Consider the following 24,117-nt stretch of genomic DNA (forward strand, 5'->3'; position numbering starts at 1 on the left):
TGTTGCCTCTTACTCCTAACGCTGGACCACGTTTGATTTCACAGAAGTGTGATTGACTTGGAGTTACATTGTGTTGTTTAAGTGTTTTTTGAGCAGTGTGTGTATATATATATATATATATATATATATTATATATATTATATATATATATATATATAATAGGATGCCCACTGGTTGGTGTTGGGTTCTGTACTAAGTAAAGGGTAGATGGATGACCGCAATGTTTAAGGCCCAGGTTCTGCTGGGTAGTATAATGGACAAACAGCAGGCCTGGCATCTGAGCCAGCAGGGAGTGGGACACCCTGTGGACTGGAGGAATGTTGTCTGTGGGCTTTAGAACTATAGCCCCGCGAAACCAGACTGACCACTGAGCTTACGTTTTGTTTCACTTGATACGTGAAGTGAAACAGAATGTGAGCTCGCAAGATCAGGCTGGCTTAATGAGACTACTAGGTTATACCATGGAATATAAAAATTGGCACAGAAAATAGTAGACATTTGGGCAGCACAAATTATTCCGCTAAAAGGTCACTAGTATGTGTCTGTGCCATCTTCATAGCTGATAAATTCAGACTGTCAATCTACCTGACCAGATGTACAGGTAACTGACAAAATAATGGAAACGCTTGAGTAAATGAGGTATACAAAGTGTATTGAAAGCAGGTGCTTCCACACAGGTGTGGTTACTTAAGGAATGAACATCCCATCATGCTTAGGGTCATATACAAATGCTGGGTAGGCCATTATTTTGGCTACCATGGCTATTCCCTCATAGGATGACAATGTCCCCATCTACAGGGTACGAGTGGTCAATGGTTTGATGAGCATGAAAACGATGTAAACCATATGCCATGGCTGTCTTAGTCACCAGATCTCAACCCAATGGAACACTTATGGGAGATTCTGGAATGGCGCCTGAGACAGCTTTTTCCATCAACAAAACACCAAATGATAGAATTTCTCGTGGAAGAATGGTGTCACATCCCTCCGATAGAGTTCCAGAATCTATGCCAAGGTGCATTGAAGCTGTTCTCTGTAGTGGTGGCCCAACACCCTTTTAAGCCACTTTATGCAGGAGTTTCCTTTATGTTGGCAGTTACATGTAGGCTATCATGTGACTTAGGGTGCTAGCCCAGGCTGAGAATGCCCTGTCACCCCGTGCACATTCCGATTGGAACGTAATTCTCTTGTTATGCACTTTTCTCTCTACGCATATTCTGACCTTGCTATTCACCCACTATTTAGTTTTTTTTATTTTAAGAACAAATTCTTATTTACAATGATGGCCTACCTCCGCCAAACCCTCCCCTAACCCTGACGACGCTGGGCCGTGTGCACCGCCCTATGGGACTCCCGATCACGGCCGGTTGTGATACAGCCCTGGATCGAACCAGGGTCTGTAGTGACGTCTTAGACCACTGCGCCACTTGGGGGTGGAGATTTTTTAAATGAAGGTGTGTCTACAGCTACGCTATACAAACCTTGACTTAATTCCACCACCTTTACGCATGATGAATAAGGTGGGGCAACCTGTCGGTTTCAWRTGGAACAACATCAACTTCATTTTTTCTGTAGAAATAACACTCATTCTCCATGCACTGATTTACACATTGATAAAATCTAGGTCAATTAGTATGCTGTTTGGTTAAGGAGATTTGTAAATATGAATGACAATTGTTAAAGATCAATGTTACCTTATGATCGCTGGAGACAAATCATATGGCAGCAAACTAAAGCATATCAACATATCACCTTTTCCACAGGGCAGTTTATGAAATGCCGGCCTTATAAGCTGCGATGAAATTTGGAGACCCAAGCTATACACACTTCTGTAGCCATGCACAAATGACAGTATAGCGCCAAACTTACCGAGTTGATTTATGATTTCTAGAATCTTTTAATTATATTACCAGACTTTTCACTGTATTTTTTTAAACAATTTGTATTGTGTTAAATATTAGCCACTATCGGTAGCCACCTTCAGTTATACCCAAATAGGCTACATTAATATTTACATTTAAGTCATTTAGCAGACGCTCTTATCCAGAGCGACTTACAAATTGGAAAGTTCATACATATTCATCCTGGTCCCCCCGTGGGGAATGAACCCACAACCCTGGCGTTGCAAGCGCCATGCTCTACCAACTGAGCCACACGGAACTAAATAACTCTTACTTTAGCTTCCTTACATTTTGAGTGTACCTTTCGTCTGTCACGTTGGTGTGGTTGTTCCTGAGGATCGCTAGCAATAGTGGATCATATTTGGGACATGCTATCATTTGGGACATGTAGCCTATTTGAATCATTATGGAACACATACCATACGTAGCAGTTTAAACGTGAGAGGCTGGCGCATGATTTATAGGGCTACTGTTCAACCCCTATTGAACACTTCTCAMYTTCCAATATTTCAGGGATTGAACAACTGAATATGGCAACTTTCAGGATGAATCAAACCGCTGTATTTTTTTATTCACCAATATAGTGCGTAAAGGCTCTCAACCCTGTTTTTTTATTATTCATAAATATTTTCCTAACACTAAATTTGAGTATTTTTAAATGGACAAATTGGTGCTGAAAAGGAGATGAATATGCACGTTTACATGGATCCCTAATATTCTGAACCATTTTCTACATATAGTCTAGTGAGTCTGTCAAATTCTAATTAAAGGTACACCAAATTTAAAGGGATGGCCTTAGATAAATGTACTGATAAACCTAACCCTAATTGTGACCCTAAAATATCATTTTCCTTGTGGGGACCAGGGAAATGTCCCCACTTTGTTTTAATAGGTTAGTAAGGATAGTAAAACCAAAAAAACACACACAGACACACCTACTCTGATGTTAGAGGTTTTGGGGTCAGAGTTCCCTTTTATGTTTTTATTACTGTTCTTTATCATATGGTTAATAAGATGATCCTCTGCCGGCAGTAAACCATTTGAATTAGTGTGTTGTTGGATGAGGAGTTCACACAGAGTTCTCTGCACATTAATGCATCTCCTACTGCATTATTTATTGTACAGTTTGTCTGATACTGTAAATTAGAGATGAAGCCAAGATTCTTTAGAACATACTGTGGAAGCTCAAATTCCTTAAACTAGTCAAGATACATGGGATAAATATGAGCTCTCCTTATTGGCCTACTCCATTGTGGTGTTTATGACTGGTAAGGAAAGCACAGGACACGCCTTGAACATGTAAACCCTTTAACCTCCATTTCCATAACATAGCATAGGCCCACAGGGAACACAATGCCGGCCATAATCCTGACTTCACCGCTGCTCTGTCAAAGAGAGAGAGAGTGCATCCTGGGCCCATATGGTGTTTCTCTGAAAGGTCATGTCCCCAGGGGGGCGACTGGCTGGATGAGGTGTGTGTTTCACAGCTGCTCTCATTTAAGACTACACCGTGATGGGAGCATCAACATACGCACACACACCATGTAACCTGGCCCTACCCTGCCTAGGTTCAACCACAGCCCCATGGAGTATGTGGAGGAAACCCCTTGGAGCCAATAAAGCAGGAAACCAATGAATAGAGAATTTGTTGTTGTTGCATAATGACAGTTAAATCATCCGTGTGTGTGTGGTGGATGAGGGTCAGGGAGGTGGATGAGGGTCAGGGAGGTGGAATAGAGGCTCAGGGAGGTGGAATAGAGGCTCTGTGACTGGGAGGCAGCAGCAGGAAGGTGTTTTGATGTAGTCTTTGGAGGCTGTAGCTACTGGCGGGGCTCCAGGTACCGAGCCGGGCATCCCTGCCTCCCGGGCAGCCTCCCCAGCTCTGGGGCTCACAGATTGGTGCTCCTGGGTAGAAGGGACCGGCAGCGGCCTTGAACAACCAACATCTGGACTGCATTTCACATGCTCTGATATGCTATGACCGCAACTATGCATTCCCAGATTTTTGTGATAGTACTCTCGCTTTTCCTGTGAATTGAGCAGAATGATTTTCAGGGGCTGCTGTAAATATTATATAGGGGTCTGATATGTATAACTGTGGAGATGGGGGTGGGTTTTATTTGCTTGTATGAATGGTGCGCCCCCCCCCCCCAGGTGTAGAGCAGGGGGTGGGACCCTCTCTGGGGCATGAGTGAAAACACCTGCTGTGTAGCTGTCTTAGACTGGTGCCAACTCACACAATTCAAAATGTATACACTTACACAAACACACATGTAGATCCCCAATGAATCATGCACATACAGTGCTAAGACATTGTGTTCCATATGCTTCCCTTTTCATCACCCCATCCCTCCTATGACATCTATAAACAAAGCATCTATAATTCTTTTGTCAGTTTTCCACTCGACGTACCATTTGATTTGGCAGCTGTGTTCTGATGTGACTGAGTGCTGATTTAAGTGGTTGTGTCCTCTGTGTCTGTCCCATAGATGAAGCACGTTGAGGAGCGCTTCGGAAAAGACGCCAACAAGGAGGTTCTGCTCATGTGCATCGGCGTCACGTCTGGCGTGGGCCGCCTCATCTTCGGCCAGGTGGCTGACTACGTACATGGAGTCAACAAGGTCTACCTACAGGTAACACCTACTATTCTTGAGATCCTACACAGGCCAGACTATGACTAGGCCGAAGTCTCAAGTGTGCCCTATTCCTCATATAACTGTCGTGCACTACTTTTGGCCAGACGACACCCTGTACCCTCCTATAGTCTACTATATGTGGAATTGAGGGTGTCAGGGTGTCATTTGAAATGCATCTCCAACCTCATGACATAACCATTACTGTAATCAGTTGTTGCAATGATTGATGTAAAGATGCAATGCTGCTGTGCCCTCCGAACACATGACACAGAGGAATCATCATTTACATCCCCTCCTGTCCTCCCAGGTGTCTTCATTCATGGTCATCGGCRTGATGTCCATGATGATTCCTCTGTGTCATGTGTTCGGAGGGCTGATCGCTGTGTGTCTGCTCATGGGCCTGTTCGACGGCTGTTTCATCTGCATCATGGCCCCCATCGCCTTCGAGCTGGTGGGCTCCCAGAACGTGTCCCAGGCCATCGGCTTCCTGCTGGGCATGATGTCTGTGCCCATGACCGTGGGCCCTCCTATTGCAGGTATAGTACAGTGGACAAGCCAGGCTGCATCCCAATGCTCCGCCCTTCTCCCGTCATAGATTTAACAATGATGGATGCTACCTCCAGTGCTTAAACCAATCCAATGCACACTTTAGGAGAAGTCTGGAGGGGRAAAAATGATTTGATTTGAATTGGGATGCAGCCCCAGTCTCTGTAGAATCATGACGACATTCTGCTGGGGACAATAGGACATTCTGTTGCTGCAAGATCAATTATACAGCCACACGGTTAGTTTGCGCTGTTTGGTGGTTTAAAAGATATTAACATTTAGCTTGATGTAAAACGTTGATGCATTTCTCCCTGGAGTATGAGTTTGATATGAGTTGTTTTTCTATAAACTGGTGCCACTTGGTGTTTATCTGTGGACCTGTGAAAGTAAGGTGTTACATTCATACTCCACCAAACATAGAGGTACATAAATACATCTATTCAGAACATGGCAACTTCACACGTTCTACAAAGTTGATAGGAGTAGAGACATTATGTCATGAATATGATACATGTGTAAGAAATGATATACCCTGTGGAAAATGTATGTAAATTCCACCACTGGAATGTTGAGTGCACAGACGTCCATTCATGATAAGCTCTTTCTAACTTGGATGTCATTCATATCCACATGAGTCATGTGCAACCTGTTTACACTGTACTACAGACAAAGCATCTGTTTTTCTCAGAAATAGACTGGCATTCCAGGGAGAGAGAAGGAAACTAAGGGAAAGTCAGGAAGTCATGCAACTCAGTGCTGCTAAGGGACGGGAAACAACCACAAGGGGCGACGAACAGAGGGGGCGTATTGGCTCTGACCCTAATCCACTCAGTCTTCACTGGACAGTAATAATCAGCAATGTTTGTATTACAAGAGTGGGTTTGGACACACTACTTAGTATCACTCAGTCCCAGCACAGATAAGCCTGCCGTTGTTTTATATCCGAGAGGACCAAATAAGGTTCACTGTGGTTTGACGTTACAGGGTTATGCCCTCAGGACTGGGGGCATACTATAGCTGACCTGTGGGGTTCAGGGGTGCTGCTGAACTTTGTACCTCGTTTTGTTGAGGCCAGTTTTTAGGACACTACATGAGTCATGATGAGCGACTCCCAGATGTTGATTTTTCTCTCTCTCTCTCCAGGGTTCCTCAGGGACAGGCTGGGGAGCTACGACGTGGCCTTCTATTTGGCTGGTATCCCTCCCATCGTTGGTGGGGCCGTGCTGTGTCTGATCCCTTGGGTGGAGGCTAGACGTATCAGGAGAGAGCAAGAGGCAGCCAAGGATGGCACCCAGGAGCAGATGCTGGAGTTCAAGGGGAACAGTGGGGGTCAGGGAGATGCCCTAGCAGCGAAGACCGCAGACCCCAAATCTGTCATCTAAGTTTGTCATCCAATACACACTCAAAACAAAGAGATACGTCCAGACATACACAGTTCATACTCACTTGCAGGCACACGCAGTTGGGACTGCTGATTATTATATATTTTTTAATGATACAAGTATAGACGAAATATGTATTGACTTGTGGTGTATGTGTAAACAATATTTTAATGGCTGCTTTTGCCAGAGAATGTGGGGAAAATTCTGAAGTAATAATACATTGAACATGAATGTGATCTTGAAGAGCTATGCATCAGATTGTTGTTTTCCATCAATCTTCCAGCTGTTGAATTAACTTAAAGGTTTAAATGGAGAAATCTCACATTTTATATTTCTTACAAGGGAACACGCGCATTACTTGGGTGCTTTTTGAAGGCTGCAAGCACTTATTTACATAAGAATAGCAGTGGCCAGTCTCGCTAGCAAATTCTCCCGTTTTCAATGTGCATTCTTTAAGGGCATTGAGGATCATTCTTTTCATTGAGTAGAAATGTCCAATACAAGCTTGAATATAGATTTTAGGCTTTCAGAATTTTGAAAAGATAAACACAAACTAGATTTATTGGGTTTGTTTTTAAAACTATATTTCCAATCAACACTGGGGACATAATTGACCATATATGGTCAAAGAAACGGTATCTATTGTTTCTCAAATGACCCCAATCATCTCATAAGTAAGTTGGTGTTGCTTGTCTTGACTACAGTATAACAAAGATACAAAAAGTATACTGGTGAGTAGATTTAACCAGGAAAAATTAAGTCAACCTTTTTCTGTTTATTTGTGTTTTTTTATAYTCTCTTAAAACATGGCAAGATTGTGAATGTGTGTGGAATTAGTGAGTTATATTTTTGAAGTATGACCTGAGTGTACAATATCACTTCAAAGAAGTACTGTATGCGATACTGGCTGGGGAGGTTGTAGGATTTACCATTTACCATTACCACCTCAAGGGAGCAGCTTAAAGCACAATTAAAGCGTCCCGCCCATGAGATATGAACTGTCATCGTGGTCATCTCAAGGCTGCAGTAGTCTGGACCTGAAATAGGCCTTGACTTTACCTGAGACTGTATTCAGTCGTTATGATCTCTGATACAGTTTAGCTTATTTTGCCCAGCGTACAAAGTGCCTAAAAATCATTTTCAGTGTTTCTACATCAGAACCACCATTGTCATTTCAGTGTACATAGTTTATAGCCAGCACAAAACAGGATCCTAAAACTAAACGTCTGCTTGTCTGACTATGCAAAGTGAGCGAAGGATGAATGYCAATGTTGATTTGTAGGGAGTAATTTACATGAAACGTGGATTAATTAGTTAATATTATGAATTCATTTTTATTGTTGAAGTTGAGTATTTTATCCCGCACATATAGTAAACCAATGTTATACTTTCAGCATATCTTCTAATTGTAGTAGGCTCACTCGCTCCACCATATTTCAAATGTAATTTGAGATGCGAGCACCATTAGTCATTGACAAATGTGACCATTAGTCAATGGTTAACTTGACTCAATGTAACTCTGTGCTCAGTTGAACCTTTTATTAGAAAAAGTATTTGTTTTAACGATCATATTTTTCATATTTGTATTTATTTTTTTCTAGAATTTGTTTAGTGGCTGATGTCATGCCATAATTGATGGGTGTTGGCCTTTCTCATTATTTGATGTATTGAAGGCCAAATGGTCCACCATTTTATTTTTAATTGATTCTTCTGCTTGTGGCCTTGAAATGTAAAGAAAAGAAAATAGCTGATTTGTCTACGGCCAACTCTGTTTACCAAAGCACCACCCTCAGGATAGTTTATTAGGCTTTTCAAACATTTTATCACCCTCCTGCAATTCAACAATCATTGATAATTATAAAGATTGCCCTTGGAGAACTTGAGAACCCACAACTTTTACAGTGAAGGATTTTGACTCGACAATCCCTTGACCACTAAAAACGCAGAAAAGTCATAATTTATCAAAATCCATACTATCCAGCTTTGTGGGTCATTGGTTTCTCCAAGGCAAGACTTGTGACACAATCTACCTCCGATGTCATGCAAATTTCTGGTATTTTGTCCTGACAGGCTGGAGGTTCAAATGATTACCAAACTGGCAACGTTTCCCTTCCCCGCCACTGTCCTTATTTATTATCCAAACATAAGGAGAGAGACCGTGTAAAAGAGTATTTCAGCTTCCTAGACGTAATTGTTTCCTCAGAAAGGGTGTGTTGCTGCCTATCTGTACCACAGAACAGGGTTTGTGTCTGAGAAGTACAGTACTTCAGTGGAATTTTGTGACCTGGGAAATGCTAATAAATCTCTCATTCTGAGAAGAAAAGTTTCTATCTTGAACTTCAATCTTGCTTTTGGAATTAGCTCTTTTTTTTTAAGCTTTGAATTTCCACATTTAAATGTTTTGCTGTTAATGTCAAAGTTAAATAATAGCCTTGTTACAAGGAATGTTGGAGATGTTTCGTTTTTCTAACCAGAGAATACCTTTCTAATAGGCCATTTCTCATTATATAGAATTAGTTTTATATTTTATGTTTATGGTAATTTCAGTGTTATATATTTTTCTACATCATAGATGCACAGTTGCGCAATTCACCAATGAAAGCCTCAGGTAATTTCTCAAGTAATGGAAATTCCTGAAATTGTACCTCCCAGAGGTTTACTGAGACACCCCTTTGCCATAAACCATAATAATCGTTTTAGTATCATTATTGATTCTCATACTGAATKAATTCCTTGCCATCCAAAGACGTTTATCACTTTTTGGGAATGTCCCGGTATTTAGAGAATATAAAGATAATGTAAAGATGAGTCTATGCATGTTCTATTTTTGTTAAGTGGCTAAAGACCAAATTCAACAGCATATTGTTTGAAATGGTGTAATATGTTTCTACTTACATACTGTATGTAGGTTATATATAGATTTTATAGCAACTCTTGCTGTACACAGTAGTAATTGAGTGTATATTGATGCCTAATAATGCAACTACAATTCTGTAATGCATACTGTCACAAATAAATATATACTTTTCAGCTTTGACTTTCACCCCATGTTTTCTGCATTGTTCTGTCATTTTCCTGGTTCACACATTTCTTTATTATGTACACATTGTGTATGGCTGATCATCCAAATCCCCCATAGCTTTATTTAGTCATTTCAGCATGTTATTGCTTTTCATAAAGTCTTCATGTTTTTTTCATTGCATGATTGTGTGATATGTAATAAACAACACATTTTAAATACATATTTTTAACAAAGTAATGACTCGATGATAAARAAAATATTGAGTTTCTCATTCATCACTCTTCAGTTTTATTATAGGTCACACACACAATTTGAGTGTTTCAATGTGTCTGTATAGGGCCTAGTTTATTTAAGCTACTTGTTTATTTATACTTTATGCTTATACACACACCATTCTTCAGGCTCCTACTTTCTAAATGATTATCACCTCCCTAATATTGAGTTGCACCCCCTTTTCCCGTCAGATCAGCCTCAATTCGTGGGGCATGGACTCTACAAGGTGTCGAAAGCGTTCCACATGGCTGCTGGCCCACGTTGACTACAATTTTTTACCTTTATTTAACTAGGCAAGTCAGTTAAGAACAAATTCTTATTTTCAATGACGGCCTAGGAACAGTGGGTTAACTGCCTGCTCAGGGGCAGAACGACAGATTTGTACCTTGTCAGCTCGGGGATTCGAACTTGCAACATCTCGGTTACTAGTCCAACGCTCTAACCACTAGGCTACCCACAATGCTTCCCACAGCTGTGTCAAGTTTGCTGGATGTCCTTTGGGTGGTGGACCTTAATACACATGGGAAACTCAGCAGCRTTGCAGTTCTTGACACAATCAAACCAGTATGCCTGGCATCCACTACCATACCCTGTTCAAAGGCACCGCTACCATACCCTGTTCAAAGGCACCGCTACCATACCCTGTTCAAAGGCACTTTGGGGTATTTTATTGTGTTACTTTTTTATTATGATTTACTTCATTTGGTAAATATTTTCTTAAATCTTTCTTGAACTGCACTGTTGGTTAAGGACTGGTAAGTAAGCATTGTATGGAAAGAGCAGGTGTTCCTAATGTTTTGTACACTTAGTGTATAAAGCAAAGGGTGAATGTATTGTGTGCTGTAATCCAATGTCAATATTGGACCACCTTTTAATTTATAGCATTTTTTTCAAATGTAGACATTTTTACAAGTATAATATATTTTTTTGTAGTCGTGCATGTAAAGCACAGAAGCACAAATATTTATAATGATAAAGAAAACATCTCACATTTCTAGTATGACCGCTAGATGTCGCTGTATTCGTGAATTAATTTAAATCATATGACTAGTACTTCCTGTACGCTGACGTCCATATTAATGTCATACACTTGACATATGGAACCACGGCTTTTACCACCCAGCCAACGTTCTCCATGCCCGATTCTTCATGCAATGAATGAATGACTCGCAAATATATCAGCAAGTGTCGTTGAAGGAACGGTAAGTGCGCGCAGTTTGTTTACCAAACGCACTGGCGCAAGCTTGCCAACCAGCAGGATACAGCGCAGCCATAATTTGACAGCTCGACCATGTCTGCCTCGGCCGCCAGAGATCCTGTTGTGAAAACGAAGCATGTTCGTTTCGCAAGAATGAAGGAGGATGATAATAACGATGACCAAGAAGAACATACTCTGTTTGACAAGAGGAAAGACACAATGCGAGGGGTGAAGAGTGTAATGAAAGGGAGGAAGGAGAGTTCGAATTCGGGGTCCGATGGTGAGGTTGAAATCATCGGTGGAGTTAGCAGCGCCAGCGGTTCTGGAGGCTGCAGCGGCTGGATCATCACCTTGGCGCTCTGTGCATCATTCCTCGGACTGGTAAGAGTGCTTGTTAGGCTAGTAGGCAAGTAGAAGGGACTGCATTTGACAATTTTGTCAACATCAAGGCCCTGAAATTAGCTACTATATTTCTACCAGAGGTGTATTCATTACGGAAACCGTTTACCGTTTAAAACCCAAACAGAGCAAAACGAGAGTGTCTGTTGGACAAATGCAGGTACCGGTTGGTTCCTCCCCGTTTCGTTCCGTTTGCTTCCGTTTAAGAAACGTTTTGGAACATAATGAATACTCCCCTGGTTTATTGCATATTTTGGTTTAAATTGAAATTATTCGGATTTTGTTTCCCTATCCCCATATCTTCGCTAACACTAAATCGCAGGTTGTCTTTAAATGTTTAAAGCTTCATCTTATTGTACATGAGTTTTACAAAGTCAATGTATGTATTCCCATTCAATAAGATTTAGCCTTTCCAATATGCATTCATTGAGTTAATTTTTTCTGTGATTGTGGTTGTTTCAGTGGAGGTAAAATGAGCGTTGTTAGGCCTATATCCTGAATGAGCAGAATTTGCATTTCAGGCCTGTAAAACCAGCCAGGTCACCCGTGATACAAGTCAGTATTCGAAGTTCATCCATGTCTGAGGACGTTAAAACCCGTCACCATGGGCAACAGTGAGCGCTGTTATGTTCAAGTAGGTTTCGGATTTGCTAGGGCATTGGACGGGGATGGGCGTAAGCATATGATTCTGGTGCCAAAGGTTGCATGTTCGACCACAGCGAGGCTTTTAAGCCTATGCCAAACCTTAACCCTTGCCTTAACAATTCGGAGTTAATGCCTAAACTCTGGGGCCAAAGAATGCATGTTCGAATACAGTGATAAAGTTGTTTTTGAGATTTTAGTTTAAAGCCTATCCCCAACCTTAACCATTCTGAGTTAACGAAATCTTAAGGTTAGGCATTAATACCTATACTTAACCCTAACCTTAAAAATGTAGATTTAATGCTTACACTTGACCTTGAGCACTTCGAAATTTGATAAACATTTAATTCTGACATAAGACAGAGCTAGTTGGTCAAACTGGCTCTTCAACTTCAGAACTTTTACTTCCTGACACCTGTCCAAATGTACAATTTTGAATAACTGTCTTCTTAGAAAGGGACATGAAAACAACATTTTTACTTTCTTTACATTGGTTGCCACACAAAGTTCAAAATATATGTATCCTAGAAAATGATGGGGCACTAGATGCTACCAATGTTTGCCTGAGAACTGCACTAGGGGCAGGGCTGTATCTTACTTATACTTCACAATACTAGTAAGTGTTTTTTWAAATTATTTCTGTGTTCCAGGGGATGAGTATCTCTGTTTTAGGACCCACGTTTCAAGACCTGGCCATCAATGTCAACCAGGACATCAGCAACATCTCCTACATCTTCGTAGGCCGCTCGATGGGCTATATAGGCGGCTCTGTGTTGTCCGGGATTCTCTTTGACTGCATGAACAGCCTTCTTCTGCTGGGTATGTCTAACAGACTCAAATATACATCAACTCAAAACACAAATAAATGATGTCCGTTGGCAAAAAAACTCCCATTATATTTAAGCTCCAAGGTTTGTGGTCCCGTATGGCTCAGTTGGTAGGGCATGGTGCTTACAATGCCGCGATTGTTGGTTCGCCAGGGCCACCCATATGAAAAATGTATGCATGCATTATTGTAAGTCACTTTGGATAAAAGCATCTGCAAGGTGGCATTTATTATTATTATAATACTGAACAAAAATATAAACACAACATGTAAATTGTTGGTTCCATGTTTCATGAGGTGAAATAAAAGATCCCAGAAATGTTCCATATACACTTATTTCTCCTAAATTCTGTGCACAAATTTGTTTACATCCCTGTTAGTGAGCATTTCTTATTTGCCAAGATTATCCATCCACCTGACAGGTGTTGCATATCAAGAAGCTGTACTGAACAAAAATATAAACGCAACATAAAACAATTTCAAATATTTTACTGAATTTTACTGAGGAAATCAGTCAATTGAAATAAATGCATTAGGCCCTAATCTATGGATTTCACATGATTGGGCAGTGGTGCAGCCATGGGTGGGCCAATCAGAATGTTTGTTTTCCCCACAAAAGGGCTTTATTACAGACAGAAATACTCCTCAGGGCTGACGTGGTTACACATGTAGACCACGCCAGAATGGTGCACATTGTGCTGGGGACAATACAAGGCCACTCTAAAATGTGCAGTTGTCACACAACACAATGCCACAGATGTCTCAAGTTTTGATTGAGTGTGGAGTTGGCAGCCTGACTGCAGGAATGACCAATAGAGCTGTTTCCAGAGAATTGAATGTTAATTTCGCTACCATAAGCCTCCTCCAATGTCATTAGAAAGAACTTGGCAGTACGTCCAACAGGCCTCAACCGCAGACCATATGCCCAGTCATGAGAAAACCATAAGTTAGGACCTTATACATTTATTTCAATTGACTGATTTCCTTCTATGAACTGTAACTCAGTAAAATYATTGAAATTGTTGCATGTTGCGTTTTATATTTTTGCTCCATATATATTAGCCTACACAGTATGCACAAAGCCTTACTGTAAATGCATCACCTATGTTTATCAAAGAATGCTGTAGGTTGTTTTTTGTGGGTGTTCATTGCCTTTTTCCACAGTGCATGGTGCACTGTATAACACTGTATTTTCATCACAGGCCTTTCCATGTTGGTCACAGCGTTTGGGATGTTTGCAATCCCTTTCTGTAAGACAGCCCTTCTCCTCACTGCTCTGATGTCCAGTATTGGAGTTTCTATGGGCTTTCTAGATACAGGTAGGAACAGACAATCTATCTTTAATATAGTAAATGGTTACCTACTTACTGCACAGTACAAGACATGGTCCTTAGTGAATGCCTCTGATGTCGTTTGCTGTCCTCTCTGGCAGGTGGTAATGTCCTGATCTTGCAGACGTGGGGAGATCAGGCTGGCTCGCACTTGCAGGCCTTGCACTTCAGCTTCGCTGCAGGGGCCTTCGTCTCGCCCATCATCGCCAAGCTGCTCTTTGGAACAGACTTGGAGCTGGATGTGGCTACGAACGGTAGCATGGCAGCACCGCCGGTAACATCCACCTCCCTGCCGGTAACATCCACCTCCCCGCCTGTCACAAACAATGTGTCCCAAACACAGTCCTTTTATATACCCAAACGCTATGTCCTCAGTAGCAGCACCCTCAAGTCCATGTGGGCCTACATTGTGATCAGTGGTTTCATCCTGTTAATTTCCCTCCTCTTCTTCATCCTCTACGCCCGCCACAGGCCCTCTCAGGGCAGGGCCCAGACCCCCCCAGGGAAGCACCTGGTGTCCAAGCATCACAACGCACTCATCGCCATGCTCTTTGTCTTCTTCTTCTGGTACGTGGGGGCCGAGGTGGCGTACGGCTCCTTTATCTTCACATATGCTAAGGATTATATCCACATGGACGAGGCCCAGGCAGCAGGGCTCAACTCCCTGTTCTGGGGGATGTTCGCTGCCGGCCGGGGCCTGGCCATCTTCTTTGTGTCCTGCATGTACCCAGGCACCATGATCCTACTGAGCCTGGTGGGCTGCACCCTGTCCTCCCTGTTCCTCACCCTCTTCAGCAGTAACAGGGTGGCCCTGTGGATCTGCACTGGTGTCTATGGTGCCTCAATGTCGACCACTTTCCCCAGTGGGATCTCCTGGGTGGAGCAGTACACCACAGTGACAGGGCGCGCGGCGGCGGTTTTCGTGGTGGGGGCGGCCCTGGGGGAGATGGTCCTGCCCGCTCTGATGGGGTTCCTGCTGGGGAGGATCCATGGTCACCCCCTGTTGATGTACCTGACCCTGGCCACCGCCACAATCACCTCCATCCTCTTCCCCTTCATGTTCTGGCTGGCCTCGTCCCCCAGCGGCCCCAGCAGGACACCCCGCATCAGGGGCCGCAAGGAGCCCGACGACAGTGAGTACCGCCAAGGCCTGCTGGACTCAGGAGCCAATGACGAGGAAGAGGAGCAGCAGGAGGATGACGAGGCAGACCAGTGGAATGACGCCGACTTTGAGGTAATCGAGATGGATGACGCCAGCCTTATAAACTCTCCGAATAAAGCATTGTTATCTCATAGTAAAGCGCTCTTGTTATCTCCTAATAAAGCGCTCTCTTTATCTCCTAATAAAGCGTTGTCATCTCCTAACAAAGGGCTCCCACCACCTGATGTTACGGGGACATCAGGCGACATCAGTGCCACATCTGTCCCCTCTACTGCCCAGTCCCTAGAGCCCACAGTTGGGACCTCTTTTTCAGACTCTCCCGCTCTGCTGGGGGACTCACCCGGACAGAAAATGCTGCTTTCCCTGGACCGGGAAAAGAGGGACTAGGGGCTTTTCAAACCATATCGCGGAAATTCAGCGTGATTGAAATTTAAAGGCAATGCTCCCGCATTATCAGAGAATACATTCACGGTAAACGCTGCATAAGTCAGCTCTTTTACATTTCTAGTGCGCAATCTGTAACGCTTCAGCAATACAAATTGAAGAGCCCTAAACCTGGGATTCAATCCGATCAGCGGTAAAGACAGGATTCAATCCAATTGCGCTTTGTCCGCAATGGTCCTTTTAAAGGCATTGTTCCCTCGTTCGCGGAGACTGCAATCACAGTAAATGCTGCGTATTTCAGCTAAATCGTTAAGTACCTTTTTAATGGCAGTCACGAAGTGCAATCGGAATGAATCACGCCTAGGGGCTCTAGTCTGGGTGTGAAATGCACCATGAGTGCTGTAAAGACATTACAATAAGTATTTCATATATTAGTATTCTACAAGAGCCATGTCTCCCTCTCGAGAGAAACTTGTTTGTTAATGTCTGGTTGTTTGTCATGTGCTTCTTTAGCTTGTTAACACTCACATGTAAGGGCTCTATTTAATCTGGATCGCTAAAGCTTTACAGATTGCGCAATAGAAATGTAAAGGTCATTTCCGATTGTGCCGACATATGCAGCGTTTACCGTGAATGCAGCCTTCGCTTACGCGGGAACATTGCCTTTAAATTTAACGCTGAACCTCCCGCGATACGGGTTGAATAGAGCCCAAAATGTTTGATACGACAGATCTACAGTGCAATGTGACTTACCCCACAGCTTATGTCTACTACTTTATTTGAGGCTGTGTTTAGGGGGAAACGGTTGCTGGTAATGAATGATAAAAGTAGGAATACTGAAGAATCACCAACGTAACACTGAAAATAGGTTCCTTTAGATATCTTGGATGTCATTTTCTTTGTCATTCATATTTAGTAATATGTGAATTATCAGCAGTTAAAGGTGGGGATGTTAGCCACCAATGTGGCCTGATAATGAATTATGTTTTTGTCAGACCTTTGAATCAAGTTTGTTTTCCGCAACAACAAAAAATACTTTAGAAAAACATTTAGAAGTGTTGTGCAGTGATCAGTCGTAGTTTTTCATTCAGATGTGTGATCTTTGTGCTAATAACTTGATCAATCTCTGAATYGTTCTATTAAAACAATTAAAATCACAACCATGACAAAATACTAATACATGGAGTTTTATTAAACCAATCTTCAACCTGCACCCACAGCAATGTCCATTAAAAACGAAAAAAACATTTCCTTCATATTTTTGTTTTTACATTTATACAAATCCACAGATCCTGTGTATAGTTGTTTTGGGAAACAATAGAATCCATCTCGACATGGTTAGATGAAATATGCTGTTAACATGGAGAAAGCAGTAAAAAAAAGAAGCTTAAGGAAATAATATACTCTTGCCATAAATGATCAAAATACAGTATTGCAACAGTCCCAGAAGTAAAAACTGAAATGAATACTCCCTTTCCTCTTTTGATAGGCATCGGAGTATAAGGATAATGCTTTGCCAAAATGGACATTAATACAATCGAGGCGGGAAAAAACGTATTACCATGGCACACAAACAGAATGGATAAAAACTAGCTAGTTGATTTGTCCACTGTGATTAGAGCTTTCCTTTTTTAATGCTGATGCACAGAGAGAATTCAGATGGGTACTGTACAATAACTATTTATAAAATGTTATTTGATATAAAAAGGGAAATTAAGTTAAACAGTGGTTTCTTTAGTCAATCTTCGCATCGTCAGGAGCTCCTTAGGAATACCGTTCAGACTTACAAGTCTTGCATTTACAAATTGCTACAGCGAGTACAGAATAAAACGGTAAGGTCCTCTTCGATCAGAGTCAATGCCATCGTTATGATACAGACGAGACCATCTGAAGAAAAAGCATCAGCTTCACGCACAACCAACCAATAGCAGCTAATGAAAACTGAGCGAGTGAGAACAAATCAAAGCACCATTTAAAGGAAAAGACAAGGAAACACTGAGCTGGATGAGACAGCGTTGGTTTAGCACCAGAATAGCAGAGCAGTGGGCCAGAACGTGTTCAGAATCAGAACTGCTCCAGGAGCTGCCGGAGGTAGGGCACCTTGGAGAGCTGTCTGTTGACCCGGGACAGCTTGTAGAGCACAGGACATTCCAGAGACACACACAGAACCTGCCGCTCCACACTSCCACTACAGTTCCTACAGATCTGGACCAATGGAAAACAGGAGGCTGGTTAATGGAGTTTAAACACTAATGAATCGTTAAAGCTTGTTCTATCTACAGATCTTCACCAACCAGTGACCTATCCCTGTAATATTACACCACAGTGTTAAAAATACAATTCTAAGCTTAGCTCTCTCGCTCTACTCTAAATATCTTTTTAGAAAAACTAAAATGAGCTTTAACATATCTGCAGCCTGTGGTAGCTTCCCAATGATGTCCTGCCCCCTGACCGCTAACCTGTAGCAGCTGATCTTGCTGGCTCTCCCACAGCCGCATGTCCTGGTAGAGAGTGATGGCCACGCGTTGGGGCTCGCCCCGGCAGCTGGTACACACCCCTAGCTGGGTAAGCTCGTCACACACTGGACAGTGCAGCGTGGTGAAGTACTGGGAGATGGTCCCCTTCCTCTCAGCCACCGTGGAGCACGATGCCTTCTGGACCTGAACAGAGAGTATATGTTTCGAGCCATGGGCTGGACTATAATAGAAAAGTGGTCATCAATCACATAAATGTAGTTATCATCAAGACTGTCATTCACTATTTGACAGGGCAGACACTGTTTTATCCTCTAAGAGCTATGTCCCTTTGTGCTTTAGTCTGAAGCAGGCTACCAAGACAACAGTATGAAATGAGCATGTCCTATACACACTTCACCACTAGATGGCAGCGTTGGCATCTCAAAAAGGCAGTGCCTCTAAATGACTTGGGCACAATGTCATTGGATGAGTCTCATTCGATTTCTGACATGTAGCCCTTTTTTCTTTTGTTGTCCGTCTGCACTACAGTCTGGACAAAGCTTTAAAAATCATTATGTCTGTGTGTGTCAACAAACATCAATAAATCAATAGTTTAATCAGTCCATCAGTTTAATGAATCCCAGTAACTAACTTTTAGAGCAGATGGCCCACCCCTTCATAGCCTCACCCTGGGGATCTCCTGGTACCAGCTGAGCACGTCCACGCCGATGAGCTGGAAGATGCGCTGCAGCGGGGGCAGGATCTGCTTGGTAATGTAGTAGGTGGCGTTGAGGCGCAGACTCGGGTCCTGCAGCACCTCTAAGGGCCGCCGCACCAGCTGGATGAGGGGCACACCCGGCGTCCCGAACACGATCACGTAGGGCACCCTCTCGCCCGCCCGCGGCTCCAGGCGCCGGTCATAGGCCATCATACGCCTGAGGGGGGTGTCAAGACAGTAAAGAAATGGCTGGTACCTGCTTATCCAGCACCCCAGATATGTGCAGTTATATCCATATTGTGGTGTAYCACACATACAGTATTCAGATTTTAAAATGATCACATTTGTATAATTTTCTTCAAAAGGGAAAGTATATGAATTAAACATTATGCATTTGATTCCTTGTTTTGTACTGCAGCAAGATAAAAGACTGTTATAAATTGTCATAGCTAATCTTCATGAATCACACTGAATATTCCCCGCTTAAACCATCTGAAATCATATTTTTCCACCCATTAGGGCTGGGTTGCTAAGCAACTGTCTCAGGTACAGTACACTGAGCTAGGCCGGTTGTAGTGCAGGCAGACAATGGGCATTCTGGGAAATCAGTAAGTGGCTTCACAAAGAGCAAGCAGGCAGACGAGAGGGAGGTCACACACGTCGGCCCACATCCACACACAATATTTGTCAATGATGCTACTGTTACAGTAATTCAGACGGTATCATGTCATAAACACTAGGACCACCCTCCCCTCAGGCGGCGTGTTGTTGGTGTACCTGGTGAGCTCCAGAGCAGGGACGCAGGTCCCTGGCCGGTAGGAGCTGCTGCCCCTGTACTCCTTAGCGAAGGTCAGGTCCTGCATGCTGGCCTTGGCCTCCAGCACCTTCCCACACTGACGCTGCACAAACTGCTTCACCTGGCTGATGTCCCGCGTCTCAAACAGCAGCTTGATGGAACGCTCCAAAATCTAGGGAGACGGGGAGGTCCAAAACCAGTCTATATTCTATACATCGACCAGGCTGACAATGCTACCATAGAACATGTTCAGGCAAGGACTGTTTTAAATATAAATCCTTTCTCCCATTCCTATCTGTGTATTAGTCTGAGCACGGGCTGCTAATATACCTCTGGCGTGACAGTGAAGGGTGTAGACAGAGTGAGAGAGCAGGCAGAAATAGTCAAATGTTGCCGGTTACCTTGGAAACAGCAGTGCATCCGTCTCGGCGCACAGTTTCGATCCCCTTGGCGTGGAACACGGGGTCCTTCTGGTCCAGGCTCTCGTACATGTAGCCCACGTAGCACTTCTTTGTCTGGAGCACGCACGGCAGGTACACCTGGGATCACACACACAGAGAGGAATTAAAAACTATTGAACCACACACACACACATACATTGTGTGGGCTTCAATACAGACAGCCAGTCTAGCAACTTCATACTGTACTGAGCAGACTGTACCTTCTCAAACTTCAGCTTGACAGGTTTAGGGTTGGTAGCAGTCACCGCCTCGGCGATCTCGTTGCCGATCTTGAAGGCCTGCTCTTTAGTCGCACCCTTTAGCAGGACAAACATGCTGGCAGAGACACAAGCAGAGGTTAAGAAAAGAGAGTCTCCGAAAACCCCCAGGGCTCAATATTTCACGCTTCCCACTCTAGGCTTGTCCCTACCTGTCTGTGTCACCATAGACAACGTGGGCTCCCCACTTCTTGGTGTCGTTGACCAGCTTGATGGCCCTCTCCAGGGTTTCCCTGGCCTTGTGGACAATACTATCTCCAACCTGTAGAGACAATAGATGGAGACATGTATGAGAAAAAGGCTGAGCTAAGGTTACTGACAGAGGGGGGCAGAGAAAGATGTATCATGGTCATGGAGTTTTGGGTAAGTGTGCCAGACGTTAGCGTGACCCCTGACCTCTACGCTGGGCATACGTCCGGAGTAGTGAGCGGCGGTGTAGCCGAAGGTGACGTTGGCAATGAGCTTGAGTCCCAGCTGCCTGGCGTCCAGCAGCCTCATCAAGGCCTTGTCCTGCTTGTAAGTCTTCATGGAGCGCTTCACCATGAACCGCGTGTTCAGGATCTCATCCAACATACTGGGCAGGACCCCCTTCCTCACCGTGGGCTGAGCAGGGAACAAAGACGTTGACACAGACAGGACAGACAGAGACAGAGTTAAACTCAATAGTTCCATAACAGTTTAATTTATTTCAGCAAAATCCACCGTCCGTTCATAAGGAAAAAGTGATGGTATCAGAAGAGTTGTACCTTGACAAAAGCGATGCCGTTGGGAGAGATGGTGATGTCATTGCGGAGCTGGTGGAGGAGCTCAGGGGGGACACGCAGGGAGGTGCAGCCAAACTTAAACTCATCGGGCCTGAAACATGACACAGTGATCGGTCTCTGTACCTAGACTGACATCTCACTCTACCAAATCTAGAGGGTGAATGCATGCATGCATGTGTGTAGGTGTCTTACGTTCCCATGCTCTCCACGTGGCCCAGGCAGGTAGAGTAGCAGTAGTTGTAGGCGATGACGATGGAGGGGTAGAGCGACTGGAAGTCCAGCACCACCATAGAGTTGCTGTAGAAGCGCGACTCAGGCTCCATGACCAGCGGGATGCACTGCGGCACCCTCTGCTGGGCTCTCTGCTGCACGCTGGGCGTCACGGGGATGTAGTTCATGGGCTTGGCCACGCGTAGCATCATGGACTCCACACGGTACTGCAGGGAGAGGAGAGAGATGAGGAGAGAGGGCAGAGTGGACCTTCTCAGACTGATCACTGACAACTTGTACGCCATGCGGTTTGGCGCAGTCTCGACAAAATGTGCCATCACCAATTCCTAAACACCTTCTAGTTTACCACAGCAGGCGGTAGAAGTGAGCCAGACAGAAACTCATCCTGAACTTCCAACTGTCCTGATGTGCCTTCTGAACTCGTCTTATAGTTGAAAGGCAGTGGTCAAACCACATAAGACACTAAATGAGACAGTGAGTGAAACACCAGAAAACGTAGCACCTGCAGAGCAAAACATTACATCAACGCAGCGTGCCAATCCACACCATAGCCAATAGCCCAACATTTCTGAGATCCGGTGGGTTCCTGACCTGGGATCCTCTGGTGAGCACGTGGTAGAACTGGATCCCGAACACCCTGGCTAGCTCGCTGGTCCTGCCGATGATGTCGTGCTGCTGGAGCAGTTGCATGGTGCCGCCCAACCGGCTCACATAATGGTCCACCATCTTCCACCTGGCAGGCACACAACACAGAGTCATACTGCAGGTGTAACAACCCATATGGTCTTGTTTCGGCAAAACCAATAAAAGAGTTGATCCCCAAACAGAGTGACGCTGGTTATAATGTAAGCACAGTGAAAAGGAGAGAGCGGCCAGGTAGGTGGGTGGGTCGGTGCGGTGCCCACCTGTGCAGGTCCGAGGTGTGGTCGAACCAGTCCGACAAGGTGCGGGGGCTGTACAGGGGGAAGCGCTGGTGTAGGACGTGGAAGGCCACATTCTCAAAACTGTAGTTGTTCAACGTTACCTGGTTAAAAAACAACGACAAGGAAATACACTCCTACAAATGACCCCAGAAACCAACATGAGAAGATTCATAACCAAATGATCAGCAGCTATACACTGTTGATTTAGATTTATTTTTTTGAAAAAGGGAACCAAGCTCATTTATACGGTGGAAAGGTTGGCAGCATCGATTCTAAGCGATTGATGCTGTCTGCAGCGGCAGCAGATACCTCAGTCTTCATGATCCTCCACAGGTTGATGACGATGCGGCCGATGATGTGTATCTCCGTCATGGTGTCTGCTCCGTACTCATCCCTCTCTGCAGCGAAACGGTTCTCCTTGGCGTCACCTGAGGACAACAGACAGACGTCACTACACCCGACGGAGGAGCAGCCAGACGACATCGAGACACATTCTCCTTTGACCTGGCCGGAATGGCTGGCTGTAGAATGTCAGGGAGAAACCTGCTTGACGTTTCTGTATGAGAGCCAATATTATTTCAATACAGTGTTGTGGCAGCAGAGAGGGCAAGGGTGAGTGCCACCCTACCTGGCACCCTGGAGAGCTGCTGGCACAGGTCAAAGTTGAGTGCTGATGCCCGCTGGAGGATGTAGCCCCAGGAATGCATCTGGACTTCATAGCCTACCAGCATGTCTGGGTCAAACCTGCCACGACAGAACAGGGACTCATGTTAACAGCCACAGTACACATGTTTAACAGTGGCCAAAACAGAAAAGATAAGATTTCATAGAAACGGAAACAAGATATGAATATGTATAACATACATTTAAATCAAAAACAGTGAATTTGCATATGCGCTGTCAGCCTTGGGAACATGAACACCCAGCGAAATATTTAACAACCGATCAGGTGTCCAACAAAGCCACTGGTGTGCTTCAGTTCTCCTTTTTCGCAATGTAAGGACCAAGGTCAAAACCACAGGAGCCAATACGGTACCTCCTCATGATTGTGACAACTTCCTGGAACAGCTGCTTCTCATCCACAGCGTAGGTGACCTGCAGTCCTGAGACCCCGGATCTGACCAGCAGGGGTGCTGTTCCTCTGACACCTGGGAGGACACACACACACAAAACGCTGTTCTTTCAGATCCAAGCACAATGACCGTGTACACAATGGCAATATTTGAAGCCAGGTTAGACAAGTGTGGTCCATCCATCCACAGCATGGCGGGAGGGACTGAGGGAGTGACCCATCACCTTGGCCACTGTCCTGGCAGTCCTTGTCCACCACGATGGCCCCAGTCAGCTGCGTCTTGTCTGAGTCAGGTAAAGGTGCGTCAGAGCTGAAGCAGTAGAATAAGGCACATATGGGGTCAAACTCGGGGTCGGGTTCCAGGTCCCGCCGGGTTCGCGCGTGAAGCTCCATGCTCATCAACGTCAGGTGCTGCACCTACAGATGAAAAGGAAAAGCATGTCACATTCCTTCTGTACCACTACGGTGTGTGTGTGTGTGTGTGTGTGTGTGTGTGTGTGTGTGTGTGTGTGTGTGTGTGTGTGTCACCTCGTGCAGGGCTTTAGTGTCCTGGAGGTTCTGCATGCTGACTTTGAATCCGTATGAATGGCTGATGCTGGGGCCCTCGATCTGAGAGTTGTCTTTCTTTGTAACGTTCAAAGCAGCAAACTGGTTCTGGGGACGGAGAAAGAGGGGAAAGCACGTTCACATAACGTTAAAAAGGGAGAACGGTGTATCCGGGCAGATAAAGTAAAGGC

The 24,117-nt window shown here is 44.2% G+C and overlaps 3 protein-coding genes across 8 annotated transcripts in view; 2 read left to right on the forward strand and 1 right to left on the reverse strand.

Moving 5' to 3' along the window:
• LOC112068185 (monocarboxylate transporter 10) overlaps positions 1–9,508 on the forward strand; it is a 75,146-nt gene extending 65,638 nt beyond the window's left edge. Inside the window, exons 4-6 of the mRNA XM_024135256.1 lie at positions 4,391–4,534; positions 4,845–5,073; positions 6,227–9,508. Of these exons, the coding sequence (XP_023991024.1) occupies positions 4,391–4,534; positions 4,845–5,073; positions 6,227–6,465 (612 nt within the window). The 3' untranslated portion in view covers positions 6,466–9,508. The remainder of the gene's footprint in view (positions 1–4,390; positions 4,535–4,844; positions 5,074–6,226) is intronic.
• Positions 9,509–10,820: 1,312 nt separating this feature from the next.
• LOC112068187 (sodium-dependent glucose transporter 1) lies at positions 10,821–16,879 on the forward strand. Of its 3 annotated transcripts, none has more exons than XM_024135261.1 (5): positions 10,821–11,339; positions 12,650–12,818; positions 14,028–14,144; positions 14,258–15,390; positions 15,506–15,699. In XM_024135261.1, exons 1-5 carry the CDS (start codon positions 11,052–11,054, stop codon positions 15,602–15,604), a joined length of 1,806 nt encoding a protein of 601 aa, XP_023991029.1. In that variant the 5' UTR covers positions 10,821–11,051; the 3' UTR covers positions 15,605–15,699. The 3 variants fall into 3 exon arrangements, with proteins under 3 accessions (XP_023991029.1, XP_023991030.1, XP_023991028.1); XM_024135262.1 differs by having other exon boundaries at positions 15,527–15,699; XM_024135260.2 differs by having other exon boundaries at positions 14,258–16,879.
• LOC112068186 (DNA polymerase zeta catalytic subunit) overlaps positions 16,874–24,117 on the reverse strand; it is a 47,431-nt gene continuing 40,187 nt past the window's right edge. For all 4 annotated transcript variants that reach the window (XM_024135257.2, XM_024135259.2, XM_024135258.2 and 1 more), the window contains 17 exons: positions 23,909–24,034; positions 23,605–23,797; positions 23,345–23,456; positions 22,937–23,052; positions 22,618–22,736; positions 22,291–22,409; positions 21,977–22,118; positions 21,347–21,591; positions 21,137–21,245; positions 20,787–20,993; positions 20,543–20,652; positions 20,334–20,448; positions 20,074–20,211; positions 19,654–19,844; positions 18,847–19,093; positions 18,162–18,362; positions 16,874–17,907 (listed from right to left, as the gene is read on the reverse strand). In XM_024135257.2, the coding sequence (XP_023991025.1) occupies positions 17,767–17,907; positions 18,162–18,362; positions 18,847–19,093; positions 19,654–19,844; positions 20,074–20,211; positions 20,334–20,448; positions 20,543–20,652; positions 20,787–20,993; positions 21,137–21,245; positions 21,347–21,591; positions 21,977–22,118; positions 22,291–22,409; positions 22,618–22,736; positions 22,937–23,052; positions 23,345–23,456; positions 23,605–23,797; positions 23,909–24,034 (2,631 nt within the window). In that variant the 3' untranslated portion in view covers positions 16,874–17,766. The remainder of the gene's footprint in view (positions 17,908–18,161; positions 18,363–18,846; positions 19,094–19,653; positions 19,845–20,073; positions 20,212–20,333; positions 20,449–20,542; positions 20,653–20,786; positions 20,994–21,136; positions 21,246–21,346; positions 21,592–21,976; positions 22,119–22,290; positions 22,410–22,617; positions 22,737–22,936; positions 23,053–23,344; positions 23,457–23,604; positions 23,798–23,908; positions 24,035–24,117) is intronic.

The sequence above is a fragment of the Salvelinus sp. IW2-2015 genome, unplaced genomic scaffold (genome assembly GCF_002910315.2).
Source record: "Salvelinus sp. IW2-2015 unplaced genomic scaffold, ASM291031v2 Un_scaffold211, whole genome shotgun sequence".
In the NCBI taxonomy this organism is placed as follows: domain Eukaryota; kingdom Metazoa; phylum Chordata; class Actinopteri; order Salmoniformes; family Salmonidae; genus Salvelinus; species Salvelinus sp. IW2-2015.